This window comes from Diabrotica virgifera, chromosome 3 (assembly GCF_917563875.1).
Source record: "Diabrotica virgifera virgifera chromosome 3, PGI_DIABVI_V3a".
NCBI lineage: Eukaryota > Metazoa > Arthropoda > Insecta > Coleoptera > Chrysomelidae > Diabrotica > Diabrotica virgifera.
The window spans coordinates 128,529,953-128,547,884 of NC_065445.1; the positions used below are offsets into that span (position 1 = coordinate 128,529,953).

Here is a 17,932-nt window from a genome sequence, read left to right on the forward strand (position 1 = left end):
TTTTTATTGTACCAGGAAAAACTTTGAAACATGTGAATATGAACTGAACAAAACCTATGACATCTTTAATGAGTGGCTGAATGAAAATAATTTTACACTCTCTGAACAAAAAACAGAGGTGTGTGTATTTAGCCGAAAACGAAACATTGAGCAGGATCATGTAAAACTGGGACCTTATAATTTCCAAATAAAAAATGTAGTGAAATACTTAGGATTATATCTAGATCGGAAACTGCTATGGAAAGACTGTATACATCAAATAACTAAAAAGTCTGAGAATGCTATTAACATACTGAGAGCTTTCTGTTATACCAAATGGGGAGCTGACCCAAATATTGCCTTGTTGTTTTATAGAACTATGATAAGATCAATCCTGGATTATGGTAGCCATTTGTATGGATCAGCGGCACAAACGCATTTAGATAAAATAGAAAACCAAAAAAACAAAAGCTTGAGAATATGTCTTGGATATCTCAAGTCAACTCCAATAAATATTATGGAAGCAGAAGCCGTAGAACCACCATTACAACTGAGAAGGCAACTAATTAGTAACAAGTTCATCACGAAAGCATTTTCCAAATCCGCAAGTTATATAACACTTATCCATGAACTTTCAGTTTCAGTACTCACTCAGTCGTATTGGCTAAAAAAGAAAACTCCACTTATCTGTGAAAGTTACACCACTCTTTCTCAATACAGGTTGTCACTATACACATCAAAAATCCAACCAATATTTTCAGAACGTCCACATATTCTGTTTTCTAAACAAATCAAGACATTTCAGATCGACAAACACCACTTTCTCGAAACGGTTAATCAACAATGGCCCGACTACAACCAGATTTACACCGATGGATCAAAACAAATTCGTACAGGCGCCACTTTTTACGATCACACCACAAAATATCACGAAGAGATCAGATTACCAGATGAGGCAACGATATATACAGCAGAAATGTTTGCAATAAGTGAAGCTCTAAAGTATATACTTAGGACTGATAGATCGAAAAGTATTATATTTACAGATAGCAAAAGTGTCGTGGAGAGACTAAAGAATATAGGTGCGTCGAAGAACTTAAATCATCTAGAAGTAGAAATATTACAGACCAATTACGAAATACGTAGCTCACAACGAAAGGTGATAATAGTTTGGATAAAAGGACATTCGGGTATTCAAGGAAATGAAATTGCCGATAAGTTTGCAAAGGCTGCGTCAGACTTAGACAGAGAGTGTATTAATCAGCGTATTCCTTATACCGATTTGAATTCCATACTTAAAATTCAGCTCAAAACCAAATGGCAAGAATTGTATAACAGCAAACAAACAGGACTAAATTACAAATCATGTCAAGTCCAGATCCCGAGGCTAAGATGGTTCCACAACCAAAACAACAGAAACTTTATTATTACCATTAACCGAATAAGAGCAAATCATGCAATGTCACCAACTTATAAATTTAAAATTGGTTTAATTGATGATTCTTCATGTTTATGTGGTGAACTGGGAGACTTAACTCATATTATACTCGGGTGTTCATTAAATAGTGCAAGCACTGATAAATTCTATAATGAAATAGTTAATAACAACATTTTTTTACCCATAAATTTAAATTGTATAATTTTCAATACGAATAATAATATATTGTATTTCTTATATAATCACACCAAGAGGTGCAAAATGAAATTGTAAATTACTAACCACATCTTTGTTAGCAATTCTGCAACTAATTATATTTTGTACGTGTGCACCGAAAAAATATAAAAAAAAATATAAAAAAAAAATTAAAAAAAAAAATTTTAAAAAAATTAAAAAAAAAATAATATTAAAAAAAAAACAAAAAAAAACAATAGTAAAAAAGAATATAAAGAAAAAAAAAAAGCAAAATAAATTATACATATAAAAAGATAAGTAAAAAATTAAATTATAAAGAAAACAAAAGAAAAATTTGCACACATTAATCTTACCTTACTAATATTTTGAGCATTGTAATCGTGAGGAAGGATGAGTTTTAAATTAAAAAAAAAATAAAAAACAAAAAGAATTGTTATAGTTAAAGAAAAAATTGTCTGGCTAATTGGTCCCTACCAAAGCCATCAAATTAATTAAAAAAAAAAAATACTTCAAATTTAACAAATATTATGGATTAATGGTTCAAAACAAAACTATAATTTCCCTAATCAACTATTCTAAATGGGAAATCAGCCACAATTTAACTAAAAAATTATTTTATTAACGTTTCGACGTCCACATCGAATGTCGTTAAATAATTTTACTTTTCATCAAAATGAAAATACATTTTTACGCCACGTAATATTTATATCACGTGTATGAAACATAACAGATATTAGACCAGGGCATTTAGCACAAAATAAATAATTTTTTAAATACAGCACCTAGAGACTTGCAGTTTTTTGCATTATGTTCAGGATGACGTCAGGAAAAAAGTCTACTCTTCAAAAGTGGGTGGAAATGCATAACTGCACTGCAAAGTGCATAAAATGCATCCAAAATTGCATAAATATAAAAATGAAGTCAAAATCAGTATACTAAGGAAAAAAATTTATTATTTGGGGGGTTTTTGGGGTCACTGAATACGATTACACCATCAGAACTGACCTCCGGATCATCTGGTGCCCAATTTCACTGCAAAAGACATCATCTTCTGGAGTTTCGATGGATTTCGGCATTAAATCGATGCAAACGGATTACTCGCGGGTTTTTGGGGTCCCTAAATACGAATATGCCATAACAATTGACCTCCGCACTACCTGGTGCCCAGGGTCGTTACTTAAAGCACGTCATCTTCTGGAGTTTCGAGGGATTTCGGCACTAAGTTCATGCAACTGGACTATTCGGGGGGTTTTTGAGGTGGTTAAACACGAATATGCTATCAGAACAGACCTCTGGATCACCTGGTGCAAAAAGGTCACTGCAAGAGACCTCATCTTCTGGAGTTTCGAGGGCTTTCGGTATCAAATTGATGCAAACGGATTACTTATGGGTTTTTGAGGTCGTTAAACACGAATATGCCATCAGAGTTGGCCTCCGGGGTTCCTGGTGCCCAGGGTACTTCTGTGGTTTCGAGGCTTTTCGGCATTTAACTGATGTAAATGGGTTACTCACGTGTTTTTGTGGTCGCTAAACACGAATATGTCATTAGAATTGGCCTCCGGGGTACCTGGTGCCCAGGGTACTAAGGCACGTCATCTTCTGTGGTTTCGAGGCTTTTCGGCATTTAACTGATGTAAATGGGTTACTCACGTGTTTTTGTGGTCGCTAAACACGAATATGTCATTAGAATTGGCCTCCGGGGTACCTGGTGCCCAGGGTCGCTACTAAGTCACGTCATCTTCTGGGGTTTCGAGGGTTTTCGGCATTGAATTAATGCAAATGGATTACTCACGAGTTTTTGGTGTCGCTAGACACGAATATGTCATCAGAATTGACCTCCGTAGTACCTGGTACACAGGGTCGCTACAAAGGCACGTCATCTTCTGGAGTTTCGAGGGATTTCGGCACTAAATTGATGTAACTGGACTACTCGGGGGGTTTTTGAGGTAGTTAAACACGAAGACGCCATCATGCCAGACCTTAGGATCACCTGGTGCTCAAAGCCACTATAAGGGACGTCATGTTCTAGAGTTTCGAGAGCTTTCGGTATCAAATTGATGCAAACGGATTACTTACGGGATTTTGAGGTCGCTAAACACGAATATGCCATCAAAACCGACTCCCTGTGTACCTGGAACCTAAGCTCAATGCAAGGGGCGTCTTCTTTTGGAGTTTGATAGATTTGGGCATCCAATTGATAAAAATGGATTACTCGGGGGTTTTTTAAGTCGTTAAACACGAATATGCCATCAAAATAGACCACCGGAGTACCTGCTGCCCAAGGCCACTGCAAGGGACGTCATCTTCTGGAATTTCGAGGGCTTTCGGTACTGAATTGATGCACATGGATTACTTGCTGTTTTTTTAGGTAACTAATCACGAATATGTCATCAGAATTTAATTTGGGAGTACCTGGTGCCCCGGATCGCTACTGAGGCAGGTTATCTTCTGGAGTTTCGAGGGTTTTCGGCAAAAATGGATGCAAATAGATTTTTTGTGGTCGCCAGACATGAATATGCCATTAGAACAGACCCACGGAGCACCTGGTGACCAGAGTCACTGCAAGGGACGTCGTCAGTTTCGAGGGTTTTTGGCATTAAATTTATGCAAATGAATTACTGGAGGGTTTTTGGAATTGCTGAACGCGAATACGCCATCAGATCTGACCTACTGTGCACCTGGTGCCTAAGGTAGCTGATCTTCTGGAGTTTCGGGGGTTTCGGCGTTAAAATTGATGCAAACGGATTACTTATGGGTTTTGGGGGTTGTCGAATACGAATGCACTATCAGAACAGATACCAGGGCGCCTGACGCCTAGGGCAGGTCATCTTCTGGAGTTAAGCTACCTATCCCAATGAGAATAAAATAAAATATACTTAAATAGATTTGTACGAGTAATCTTAATATTATATAGATTTTAATGGAGCGATATTTTTTCCTCTTAAATATTGTTAAAAAATAATAAAACTGAATTAACATACCTTATTATCAGGCCCGGCTCAAGACGAAATTTTCACCCGGGCAAGGATCCTTTGAGTCGCCCCCCCCCCCCCTCCTAGTAAAAACCCCTATAAAAACAACAACAATCAGCTGGTTTTTAAGTTTGCAACACTTTTCGAGTAACTGCTCATTTTAAGACCTTTGACAGCCCCACTGTAAAAATGTTCGTGTTAAATCAACACAGCATGATATTACAGGATGCTAACACCTTTTGTATGTGTCATATTGACACCGTGTGTGTGTAATTTGGACACCAACTGTGTGTTATATTGACACCGTATGTGCATATGACACACAGACGGTGTCAATTTGACACTCACAAAAAGTGTGTAATACCATATAAATGTAATTGGATAGTAAATCAACGCCATTTTGTTTTACGTAACCGTTGTATATTTTGCACAGTGTCAGTTAAAGAAACATAAGACTTTTGACACAGTTTGGACGTAAAGTATATTTACATTTTATTTAAAAATATTATATAAAGAACAATGAACAATAGCCTGGTGTCAATGATGTAATTGCGTCTGTTAGGCTTCTTTAAGTATTGCAAGTCTAGTTTACAAAGGCAACTTTACGAGTCTTTTTTTCAGCAAAGTCCTTAATGATGTTGCTTAAATCAAGTCGTTGTAATACATCATATTCTATAGACATAAGTGCCAGTCCTACTAGCCGTTCTTGGGACATAGTGGATCTTAAGTAGTTTTTAATTAACTTAAGTTTAGAAAAGCTTCTTTCTCCAGATGCAACACTTACTGGAAGAGAAAGAAGAATTCTTAGAGCTACACAAACGTTTGGTAAGTTCTCACTTAAAGAATGTGATGAAATAAATTTCAAAATGTCCTTTGGTTTATCTCCACAATCGTCGGGTAGAACTGTTTTCAGCACTAAGAGCTCCTGATACATCTGGTGTCCTTCAACATCACGGTGCTCTCCATCAGTTAGAGATATCTGCAGGTCTGCACATTTAGTCATTAGAGTATTGATGTCTTCTCTTTTCAGTTTGTGAGCCAGAGAGGGATAGCCGCTTTGCGGAGGAAGTGGTACGAGGCTTACGAAGTTGCGCTTGTCGTCTGCAACCCAGCGCGGAATCTGATCAGCTGATCGTGCCGACTGTCGCGCTGCTTTCTTGACTCACGACTAGCGGAAGAACGAGAGGTTCCGAAGGTTCTTTGCGATATTTATAATTTTTCGGCTTACTTAAGTTACCTACCGATTGGTTTGCCATTAAAACTATCTAGTATTTGGTGTATAGCCATCTTTGTTATTATTAAAAATGTAACAGTGTCCATTATTTCCAAAGTAAAAGTGTCCAAGATAAGTAAAAGGAAAATGCACCACACGTTGTTTGTTCTGAGCTGTGGATCACCAACTTAGTGGATCGCCCGCTGTTGGTGGTCGATAAAGCTAAGGAGCTGCGAATGCAAGGGCGCCTCCGGCGCCCCGGGCAAGCTCCCGGTTTGCCCGGCCCTTAAACCGGGCCTGCTTATTATGAATCCTTATTTCTTAAAATGACAAAATAAATACTTAAAAATTGTAGGCATAGTTTCCTTCAATTACATGTATAAATGTGTACAGCAAAACTATTGTAAACACATTTGCTATGGACATTTATATATGCACAACACAATAATATAACATTTCCATATGATCCGCAAAACGAAACTAACAATACGAACGTTGATTGAACGATAAACTGGATACACTGTTGACCCATTAAAGTGGTTACACTAAAAAATGTTTTTTTTGCTTTTTGTAGACTTTTTATTAAAATAACTAGGTATGCTGTGCTATTCAATTTTCTTACTTATGTATTTATAAAATTTATATAAACTATATTTATATCTGACAATGTTTTTCCTTTATTTATATCCAGATCAATTTACTATATTTTATTATGACAATGTTATTATGCGTTGGCGTTATTATTTATCATCATATACACTAGATTCTCCAGCATCCTTCATCGTGGTCATTCTCGTGTTCAACATCCCCAAAAATCCAAAATTAATTTGTTTGTATGAATTTGGTACTGAAAACTCACTCAACTCCAGAAGATTACGTGCCTTAGTAGCGATGATGGGCACCAGGTATTCCGGAATTCAATTCTGATGGTATATATTTGTGTTTAGCGACCCCAAAAACCCGTAACTAATCTATTTGCATCAATTTAATACCGATAGCCCTCGAAACTCCAGAAGATGACGTCCCTTGCAGTGACATTGGGCACCAGGTAATCCGGTGGCCTATTCTGATGACATATTCGTGTTTAGCGACCTCAAAAACCCCCGAGTAATCCGTTTGCACCAATTTGATACCGAAAACCTTCGAAACCCCAGAAGATGACGTCCCTTGCCGTGACCGTGGACACTAGGTGCTCCAGTGGTCTGTTCTGATGGCGTATTCGTGTTTAATCACCTCAAAAACCCCCGAATAGTCCAGTTGCATCAATTTAGTGCCGAAATCCCTTGAAACTCCAGAAGATGACGTGCCTTAGTAGCGACCCTGGGCACCAGGTACTGCGGAGGTCAATTCTGATGGCATATTCGTACTTAGCGGCCCCTAAAACCCGCGAGTAACCCATTTGCGTCGATTTAATGCCAAAAACCATCGAAACTCCGGAAGATGACGTCTCTTGCAGTGACCTTGGGCACCAGGTGATCCGAAGGTCAGTTCTGATGGCGTAATCGTATTCACTTACCCCAAAAACCCCCCAAATAATAAATTATGTTCCTTAGTATACCGATTTTGACTTTATTTTTATATTTATGCAATTTTGGATGCATTTTATGCACTTTACAGTGCAACTATGCATTTCCACACATTTTTGAATAGTAGACTTTTTTCCTGGCGTCATCCTGAACATAATGCAAAAAACTGCAAGTCTCTAGGTGCTGTATTTAAAAAATTATTTATTCGGGTGTTTTTAGTGCTAAATGCCCTGGTCTATATCGTCTACAGACTACAGATAATCTAGTAGTTGTTCCACTATATCTTTGCACAAACATCATGATTTATTATTTGCAAACAAGTTAAACCAAAACACCAAGTGAAACATATGTCCATATGTAATATAAAATATAATTGATAATATTGTAACGGTCTCGAAAATAGCCACGCATCACCCTATATGTGCGAACTTATCGTTCCAGATATTAAGCAAATGTAGTAATGTTTTTCGTTAAAGAACTGTTGAATTTTACCATCTATGATTGTGATTTTCACGACATCGAATGTATAACGGTCTGTTTTTCTGCAGAATATCATGTATGTAATTTGTTTTTGAGTGTCGGAGTATCGTGTAAGTGTCTCAATGTTGTTTACTTGGAGGTTCGCCGACAAAGAGCTTAATTGCTTTTGGCGATAGTAAAACTATAGAGTGTTTATTTTATAACCGATAAAAGAGATACGAGGTTCTGAGTTTGGTCAACAAGTCGCAGCTGCGATAGTGATGACGTTACGGTTATCGTGAGAAACCCTTGGGCTAGAAGAGAGTCAACAGAATTTTGCTTGTTGATTTCTATTTGCCAGGAAAGAAATCACCCCCTTCTGAAGGCGTGAATTGTATTTGCTTTAATTTTTTCTATTTGTTGTTGAGATGAGGAGTGGAAATTGGATAATTTTTGATTGGTAAAACCTGACATGGTTGAGTAGGGTAGAATGATAGTTAGGACTTAAAACTATTCCGAGGAACAGATTCGACATCAGTTCTGGGGAGTTTAGAGTGGAAGTCAGGTGTGCTTCCGTCGGCTTCGGCCGGCGGAGACAATTGAATGGAGATAGTTGAATGGAGATACTTAAATGTATTTAGTGCAGTTTAGTTTAAGTTCCAGAGCCGAAGTAGGCTCAGATGTTCCGCTGTATCTACGGTCGTAGAGAGTGCAATCCTCGGCCCAGTTTTGAGTTTTCAAGTAATGGATTAATCTAGTCTAAATTTGGTTATCTTTTGTCGAAAAGTTTTTTGTTTCTTTTAATTAAGTTTACTCAATAATAATAATAATATTAATATCCAAGTGTTAAATATAAAAGCAAACAATGCAATTTCATCTTTGATTATAATTATTAGCTGTACTTTATCTGTCAAAATGAGTGAAGCTATGTGCCGTGACAGCAAATGTGCCCTGACATCAAGGAAATTGTTTAACACCTTAACTGTCGCATGGGCTATGGAACACCCACGGATAAAGAAAAGAATAAGGTACTTGCGCTATTTTTTTTGAACTTTTACGTTTTCTCGCAAATTTTCTAAATGATTACAGGACTTTTTTAATAACAACTTTGCTAAATTTTTATTTGTTTTCAATAAAGTAAGAATCCTTCTTAGAAAGTAACCATGCATGTGAGTAGATACGGTAAGTACAAATATTTCAAGACGCCGGCATTCTTAGTTTTATACTTTTATAGGTAAACATAATATACTACATTCTATATTTCATTATATGGCGCCCACAGAACATTTGAGTTTCTATTATATTTAAAGTGTAGTAAGAACCCCCCTCCTAGGTCTCTGAGACTAGAGCTAACGAGGCACTCCGAAAAATTACGTAGCACAAATATATTTAGTGTATCATGCCTATGAACTAATGACACTGTCTAAGTATATTTTTATGATTGTTTAATTTGTCACCCGTGTTGAGCTGCACCCCTCCCCCACTTGCAAAAATTAAAAAAACAAATAACCCTGATTTATGAGCTATTTATGAGCTCTCATATTCCGCAAATTAAAAATTTTGAGCTCGTGCCACTGAGCAGGAATTTAATATTTAATGTGGGGGGCTGAGTGCGCTACCCCCCACTACTTAAAAATAGGAATATTGAATCGATTTTTGCGGCAGAATTACGAACTACTTATGAGCTCTTGAAATGATATAGTTTCGATTTTTGAGCTCATCTCCTTCACCCCCAAACCACCCTTTAATTGATTTAACTTAAGAGAAAAATGCTGAGAAAACTTAAAATATATCGTACTGCGGATATAATTCCTATAGCTTATATATTCTAAGAATAAACTATTAAATCACGTGCATTTCGATTATTAAGCTACAACCCCTTCACAAGAAAACTACCCCATCTTCCCGGCTTAAGAGAGAGTTGTACTTAAAATACATTAAATTCATTATTTGGAGACTACATATATCATTTAATAGTTTTTTGCACGATTGATCATTTTTGACTGTTTACCGTGACAGATTTTACGTCAGTAGGTGACATTTACTAGCAACTCGAGTTAAAAAATCTCTTAATTTTAATTTATTTTTTGAAAGAATAAAGAAATATGCCAATAGAGTCTTTTCTTCGATTCTTGAATTCTTGCCTTCGCACCATTTCTTAAAACTTTGGTAGGTATTTTGATAACGGATTTTGAATTTTTCGGGAATAGTTGCGGAACACCCTTCTTCCCAAGCCCGTTCAATTTCTTCAAATTCACTTTCGCTCATATTTTAATTTATAATAATCAAAATTGTACTTAAAATTATTGACAACTAAATAAAAACTCAATTCTCCATTGTTGTTATGCACCCTATTTACTACCTAACAACCAAAGTATATATCTTCATAAAATGAATGAAACTAGTCAATATGACGAAAATGTTTAATTTTATAATTTATAATGGTATCAATCGTGCAAAAAAGGTTATAAGCATGTCGAACGTTAAGGGTAACCGATCTCAGACAATAATTGGAGTCGTCGCTCCGCTCCTCCTCCAAACAATTGTCTTCGATCGGTATAAAACCCTTACCGTTCTCCATACTTAATATACTATATGAGCTCCCAAATTACGCGCATTTAGATCAATGAATTGCAATTTATTTTGTATAGTGCAGTCACTGAAGGTAAAAATCAACGACTACCTTCAATTTCGGTGAACCTTCATCGATTTTCACGAAAATTGGTCAGTGGTTAGAGGATACCTCAAGAAACAAAGGTGACATAGTGCCACTTTGCGCCTTTACCCTGAGGGTGGATATCGCCCCTTCTCAGGGGGTGAAAATTATTTTATAAAAAATAATTGCACAAATCAATAAAAGGACAAATTATAAGCAACATTTGTTATATAAAGTTATTAAAATAAGTCAATACTTTTTAAGTTATTAAAGATCAAAGAATTTAATTATTCGTGAAAAAATGCATGTTTTGAAGCGGTTGTTCGTAAATCACTGAAAAACTGTAAGTTCTTACAAAAAAGTTAATAGTAGTTTAATTCGTATAGCTTATATTCTAAGAATAAACTTTTAAATCACGCGCATTGTGACTATTGAGCTACAACCCCTTCGCAAGAGAACCATCCCATATTCCCGGCTTAAGAGAGAGTTGTGCTTAAAATAATTTAAATTAATTAATTGGCGAATACATATCGTTTAATAATTTATGAGCTAGCAAAATATACGCATCTCAATTATTGAGTTACAATTTTCTTTCTATAGTGCAGTCACTGAAGGTAAAAATCAACTATGACATTCGATTTCGGTAAATCTCCATTCATTTTCACGAAAATTAGTGAGCGGATAGAGGATACCTCAAGAAACAAAATTAACAATAACAACGTGCGGTTTTAGCCTGGGGTATATGTCACCCCGTCTCGGGGGTTAAAATTACTTTATTAAAAATAACCCCACAAATCTAGAGAGGGACAAATTCTAAGCAAAATTTGTTTTATAATGTTATTTAAATAAATCAATACTTTTTGAGTTATTAAAGATCAAATATTTTAATTTTTGTGGAAGAAAATGCATGCTTTATAGCGATTTTTCATAAATAATTCAAAAACTGTAAGTTTTTACAAAAAAGCTTTCATCACTAAAATTGAAGCTAATAAAAAATATAATAAATTGCTTACTTAAAATTAATGTTAATTTAAAGTAAGTTATAGGTAATTTAAATGTATATTTTTTTTGCGACTATTCAAATCTAAGGATTCAAGCTTAAATAACGGGAAAGAGATGCATTTTATGTAACACTTACTAAATACTTGTCAAAGTACTTAGAAATACATATCGAATCAGATCCAGAAAAAGTTGATAGCATCAAAATTTATACTCCAAAAATTGTTCCAAAAAAATAAATTTTTTTTCAACAACTCTGTTAATTTTTAAATCAGGCACATCCAACTATTTGAAACGTCATTTCAAGAGCTATAAAACTGTATTACATTTAATCTTCCAAATACTTTATTTTTTTAGGATAATAGTAAAAGGCTCCTGTTACATTGTTCTCGTAGTAAAATTTAGGATTAAACGTTTCTATCTTCGTTATTTTGATTCATACAGAAATCAAAAGACAAGTAAAATCTTTGCTAACAAAAAAAAAATCAAATTTCGTTATCTATCATTTTTTACGTGTATCGAGTATTGTTGGAGTTATTATCAAAAGCAAATAATTTACGAAAATTTGAAAAATTTTAATTTTTTTAAATCATATTTAAAATATTAACTCCAACAATACTTTACTTTACTTTAAGTACAACTCTCTCTTAAGCCGGGAATATGGGATGGTTTTCTTGCGAAGGGGTTGTAGCTCAATAGTCGAAATGCGCGTGATTTAAGAGTTTATTCTTAGAATATAAGCTATATGAATTAAACTACTATTAACTTTTTTGTAAAAACTTAGAGTTTTTCAAAAAACCGCTTCAAAAGATGCATTTTTTATTTCACGAATAATTAAAATTTTTGATCTTCAATAACTTAAAAAGTATTGACTTATTTTAATAACTTTATAAAACAAATTTTGCTTATAATTTGTCCTTTTATTGATTTGTGCAGTTATTTTTTATAAAATAATTTTCACTCCCGAAAAGGGACGGTATCCACCCTCAGGGTAAAGGCGCAAGGTGGCACCATGTCACCTTTGTTTCTTGAGGTATCCTCTAACCACTGACCAATTTTCGTGAAAATCGATGAAGGTTCACCGAAATTGAAGGTAATCGTTGATTTTTACCTTCAGTGACTGCACTAATTGGGAGCTCATAAATTGTTAAATGATATGTAGTCGCCAAATAATTAATTTAATGTATTTTAAGTACAACTCTCTCTTAAGCCGGGAAGTTGGGGTAGTTTTCTTGCGAAGGGGTTGTAGCTCAATAATCGGAATGCACGTGATTTAACAGTTTATTCTTAGAATATATAAGCTATAGAAATTATATCCGCAATACGATATATTTTAAGTTTTCTCAGCATTTTTCTCTTAAGTTAAATTAATTAAAGGGTTGTTTGGGGGTAAAGGGGATGAGCTCAAAAGTCGAAACTATATCATGTCAAGAGCTCATAAATAGCTCGTAATTCTGCCGCAAAAATCGATTCAATATTCCTATTTTTAAGTAGTGGGGGGGGGGGCTCAGCCCCACCCAATAAAATATTAAATTCCTGCTCAGTGGAACGAGCTCAAAATTTTTAATTTGCGGAATATGAGAGCTCATAAATAGCTCATAAATCAGGGCTATTTGTTTTTTAATTCTTGCAATTGGGGGGGGGGGCAGCTCAACACGAGTTAATTTGTCGTGCTACAATATATGTACAGTCAATATAATAATTAGGAAATGGCTATTATCGGTGGACGTATTTTAAAAAGTTATATTGTACGTTATGCATTCTTAAGTATGTTATAATATATTTAACACAATATAGCTTTATATAATAAACACAATATAAGTTATAAATTCCAATAAACACAACAAATCCGCTAATGTCACTGCCACTGAAAATTATAAAAACTTCAAAATTCACAGTAAACATAGTATCAAAGACATGATGTATTTTTTTATGTTTGTTTAACTTATTGTGAGTTCTATGGACAAGCGGTTTAATTTTGCGATACTAGTTTCTGTGAGAAAAAAAGAGACCTAGTATGAAAAGTAATTCATGAATAATTTCATGCATGTGCAAAAATATAATTAACGAACTGTAACTACAAATCAAAATGCTTATGTCCAGTTTTATCATAATTGAGTTTCCATTATTAGCATTATTTTATAAGTAACACGATTTATTACACGATTATTACAAACACGATTTATTACAAAATGGATAAAATCGCCAACATTTTAGTTGCTGAAATATTAGCTTAAAACAAAAAAGATAGCTTGTAGCTTAATAGCAACATCAATTTTTTTGCCGTTTTCTCGAAAATTGCATCTTTGGAATTAACGCGTTGTGCATTTGAGCTACTCACTTATTCAATGAGTTCAGTCTGGTTTGAATTTTTCGATGTACTGGCAAAAATGAAAAAGAAGGATATGGTGTGACAGTTACTTTCCAAGAGAATAAATTAGAAAACACATTAAAAAACATTTGCAAACCAAAAAATAAGTAGAATAGATAGATGTGCTTAAAACAACAATTATTTCAAAGCAAGTTATTTTAAGCTAATGCGACCGTTTTAGCTCCCTCTAATATGAGTTTTAACGAAATTTTTTAACAAGTTAGATTAAATCAATATTCGGGCAGAAATAAATTCAAATGCTATTTCAAATATTCTATATACTAAAAATTGCTATATACTTACTTAACTTTGACATTTGTAGCTTGTCTGAATACGCCTGAAGACACAAACCACAAAGAATTGAGGAAGGTCAGATCATTCTCTAAATATTTTTTACTTTCTCGGCAGGTTTCAGCTCTTTGCCATTCACTTGGTGACAATCTTCCGATCAAAAATAGAGAACATACTATTATGACATACGATATGGCCAAGATTTGCCAAAATTTAATAGCGAATGGTTGAGCAAAGTAGAAGAAACTAGGTGGAACTTCGTTCGCCTTTCGAAATAATAGACTTATACCTAAAAAATAATACATAAACCTAATAGAATCGTAAATTTTATGTTATGTTTTTTTTTTAAACATTATTGCCAATGTAATGCTGAAAAATAAAAGTACTGTTATACTAGTATATAAAATTCACGTAAAAGTAAAAAGTACCATCTGGCAATACAGTAAAACCTGCTATATTCGGATCAATGTGGCGACCGACCGATCCGGATATGAAAAAATCCGGATATCAAGACCGCTTCTGTGACCACTTCTTTTATAGTCTCTGAAGCGTTTTCTCCTTCATACATTCCAGTAATCAACGCCGTCAATAACTTTCGTCGATAGACACGTTTTATAGATTCTATAATACATTAATTAGCCATCTTTTAGTTCTTTAGGTCGGGATGAGAGGCTGCTTTGTCCAACAGCAGGACTGCCTTTCTCGGTAGATCCGGACGTCAGGACCGTCCGGATATGAGGAGGTCCGGATATGACAGGTCCGGAGATGGCAGGTTCTACTGTATTAAAAATTTAATAAATATATCACAGTAATCTTTTCTTAGATTTTTTTAGGTTTTGGAAGTGATACTTATGAGACATACACTCACAAAACACTATATTTTAGGGAAAAAATTCCGGCGCTAATGGGTGAACTGACATACATAAAAAATTATATCACAAATGTATATTTGATATAAACAACATGCTTTAAAAATTTATTGTACTTACCTACAGACATAAAGGGTTGGGTAAATTCTACTGGTTCTACTCTTTCTTTGTTAATCGTCAAATCGGAAATGGCCAAATCTGCTCGCTACAAATGATATAATATTATGTACATAATATACAGGGTGTAACAAAAATACAGGTCATACATTAAACCACATATTCTGGGACCAAAAATAGTTCGATTGAACTTAACTTACCCTAGTACATATATGTGCTCGTAAAAAAAGTTACAGCCCTTTGAAGTTACAAAATAAAAACCGATTTTTCCAATATATGGAAAACTATTAGAGATTTTTTATTGAAAATGGACATGTGGCATTCTTATGGTGGGAACATCTTAACGAAAAAATATAGTGAAATTTGTACACCCGATAAAAATTTTATGGGGGTTTTGTTCCCTTAAACCCCACAAACTTTTTTGTACGTTCCAAATAAATTATTATTGTGGTACTATTAGTTAAATTCAATATTTTTAAAACTTTTCTGCCTCTTATTATTTTTTCAATAAGGCAGTTTTTAACGAGTTGCAGCTTCTTTTTAATATGTTTACATAAAAATTTTATGAGGGTTGTGTTACTTTAAACCCCCCAAATGTTTGTGTACGTTCCAATTAAACTATTACTGCGGTACCATTAGTTAAACACAGTGTTTTTAAAAATTTTTTGTCTCTTTGTATTTTTTCGATAAGGCACCTTTTACGGAGATTTGGCTTCATTTTTAATATGGTTCAAAATATACCTAAAAATGTAAATCATAAATAAATTTTCATATTATTACAAAGTCTCCATAATCGTACTTAACCATATACAAATATGTGGTGGATTTGACAAATATTTAAAATATCTCGATAAAAACTGACTTTTCGAAAAAGTACTAAGAGATAAAAAAGTTTTTAAAACATTCTACTTAACTAATGGCACTACAATAATAATTAAATTGGAACGTACACAATAGTTTGGGGGGTTTAAAGGAACCAAACCCCCATAAAATTTTTATGGGGTGTCCAAATTTCAGTATAATTTTTTCTTAAATTAACACTGCTATAAGAATGCAACATGCCCATTTTCAATAAAAAATCTCCAATAGTTTTTGATATATTGGAAAAAAACGATTTTCATTTTGTAACTTCAAAGGGCTGTAACTTTTTTACGTGCACATTTGTACTAAGGTAAGTTAGGTTCAATCGAACTATTTTTGGTCCCCGAATATGTGATTAAATTTATGACCTGTATTTTTGTTACACCCTGTATAATATAGTGTAGGAAACAGAGGTTGAACCTGCCAAAATGGACACAGGTCCGATTTTTTTTTCTGGTATATAAAGGGGTGCTTATTATGAGACTAACTTTTTCTTAAAAAATTCGTCCCGGAACCCCCTTTTTCATCCCTTTAAATGGGATAATTTGTAGTTTTTGCGCAACGTAGCCCTTCCTGTACGTTTTGAAAAAAAATTACTTAATAGTAAAATAAAGAGGACTATATTTCCTACTATTTATTTCGCGACAGCATATGTCTATCACCCACCGTTTAGCGGGGGTGGCATCCCAAAGTTGACAAGTATTTAAAAAAGATGTTTAAAAAAAATTATTTTTCCCTAACTGTAATGAAAATTAAAAAGTAGCCCTGCGGCAGTTAATCACAAATAAGTGACTGATTTTTTGGTATAGGTTTTATTTAAGGACAATTGCCCATTTTTTAATTACAGGGTGGTACATTGTAAAAAACCCCCCTTTTATATTATCTGAACCGCTTATGCTAGATTAAAAAAACTTTCAGTTATTACCCATGTGCAACTATTATTCACAAATTTGTATAATGCACCCCATATTTTCCCGGAACCACCCCAAAAAAAGTAGAATAAATAAAGAAAATAATCAAAAATTGATTTTGGGCCACCACTGTGGCTTTAGGGTGCAAAGAAAGTAAAATATGCATAGGTCATAATGTGTAGCAGACAGTGTGTTCTTTTATTTTCCATAATTACGTTATCAATAAAATGAATAGGTGACGAAAAAAAAAACTGGAGCCCACCAAAACATTTCTGCGGTTTACGGCGCCACTGTGCCGTAACGGTTGTTTATACGAAAAAAATGCATAGGACCTTATTTGTAGAGAAGTGGTCTTTAATTATGTATAAGTTTTGTTTCAAAAAATGCAAAGGTAATGAGAAAATCGTAAGAACCTGCTCGCCAAGGGATAGGAGTAGTTTCTGCAGTTTCCTTTCAAGGGTAAGGGTCGTTTCCGCAGGGATGTTGCAATAACCATACATATTTATAAAAAAACCCTATGATGGAGCATATGCCCATATGGGCCAAAAAGTAAAAAAAAAATTTTTTTTCAACCCCCCCATTTTATTTATTTTTTTTTTGGCTACAGAGTTTGCATCAAGAAATCGCTTTTGATGTCTATGCATGGGTAATAAGAAAGTGCACAAAGTGACATTTTATGAAGTATTTTGATAAATGGCATGGTGTGTGAAAAATTCCAAGAAAATCACTTTATTTATTCATTCTCCTTTTTTTTGGGGTGGTTCCGGGGAAAAAATGGGGGTGCATTATACAAATTTGTAAATAACACCATTACATGTATAATCGCTGAAAGTTTTTTACTCTAACATAAGCGGTTCAGATGGTATAAAAAGGGTTTTTTTTAATATAACACCCTATAATTAAAAATGGGCAATTGCCCTTAAATCAGCCACTTATTTGTTATTAATTGCCGCAGGGCTTCTTCTTAATTTCCATTAGAGTTAGGGAAAAATATTTTTTTTAAATACCTTTTTTAAAAACTTGTCAACTTTGGGGCGCCACGGTGGGTGATAGACATATTATGCTTTAGGGAAAT

At 34.3% G+C, this 17,932-nt stretch overlaps 1 protein-coding gene across 1 annotated transcript in view; it reads right to left on the reverse strand.

Moving 5' to 3' along the window:
• LOC126881309 (glutamate receptor ionotropic, kainate 2-like) overlaps window positions 1–17,932 on the reverse strand; it is a 136,068-nt gene that overhangs the window by 35,392 nt on the left and 82,744 nt on the right. The window contains exons 8-9 of the mRNA XM_050645516.1: window positions 15,089–15,173; window positions 14,112–14,388 (exon numbers count right to left, since the gene is read on the reverse strand). Coding sequence (XP_050501473.1) covers window positions 14,112–14,388; window positions 15,089–15,173 — 362 coding nt within the window. The remainder of the gene's footprint in view (window positions 1–14,111; window positions 14,389–15,088; window positions 15,174–17,932) is intronic.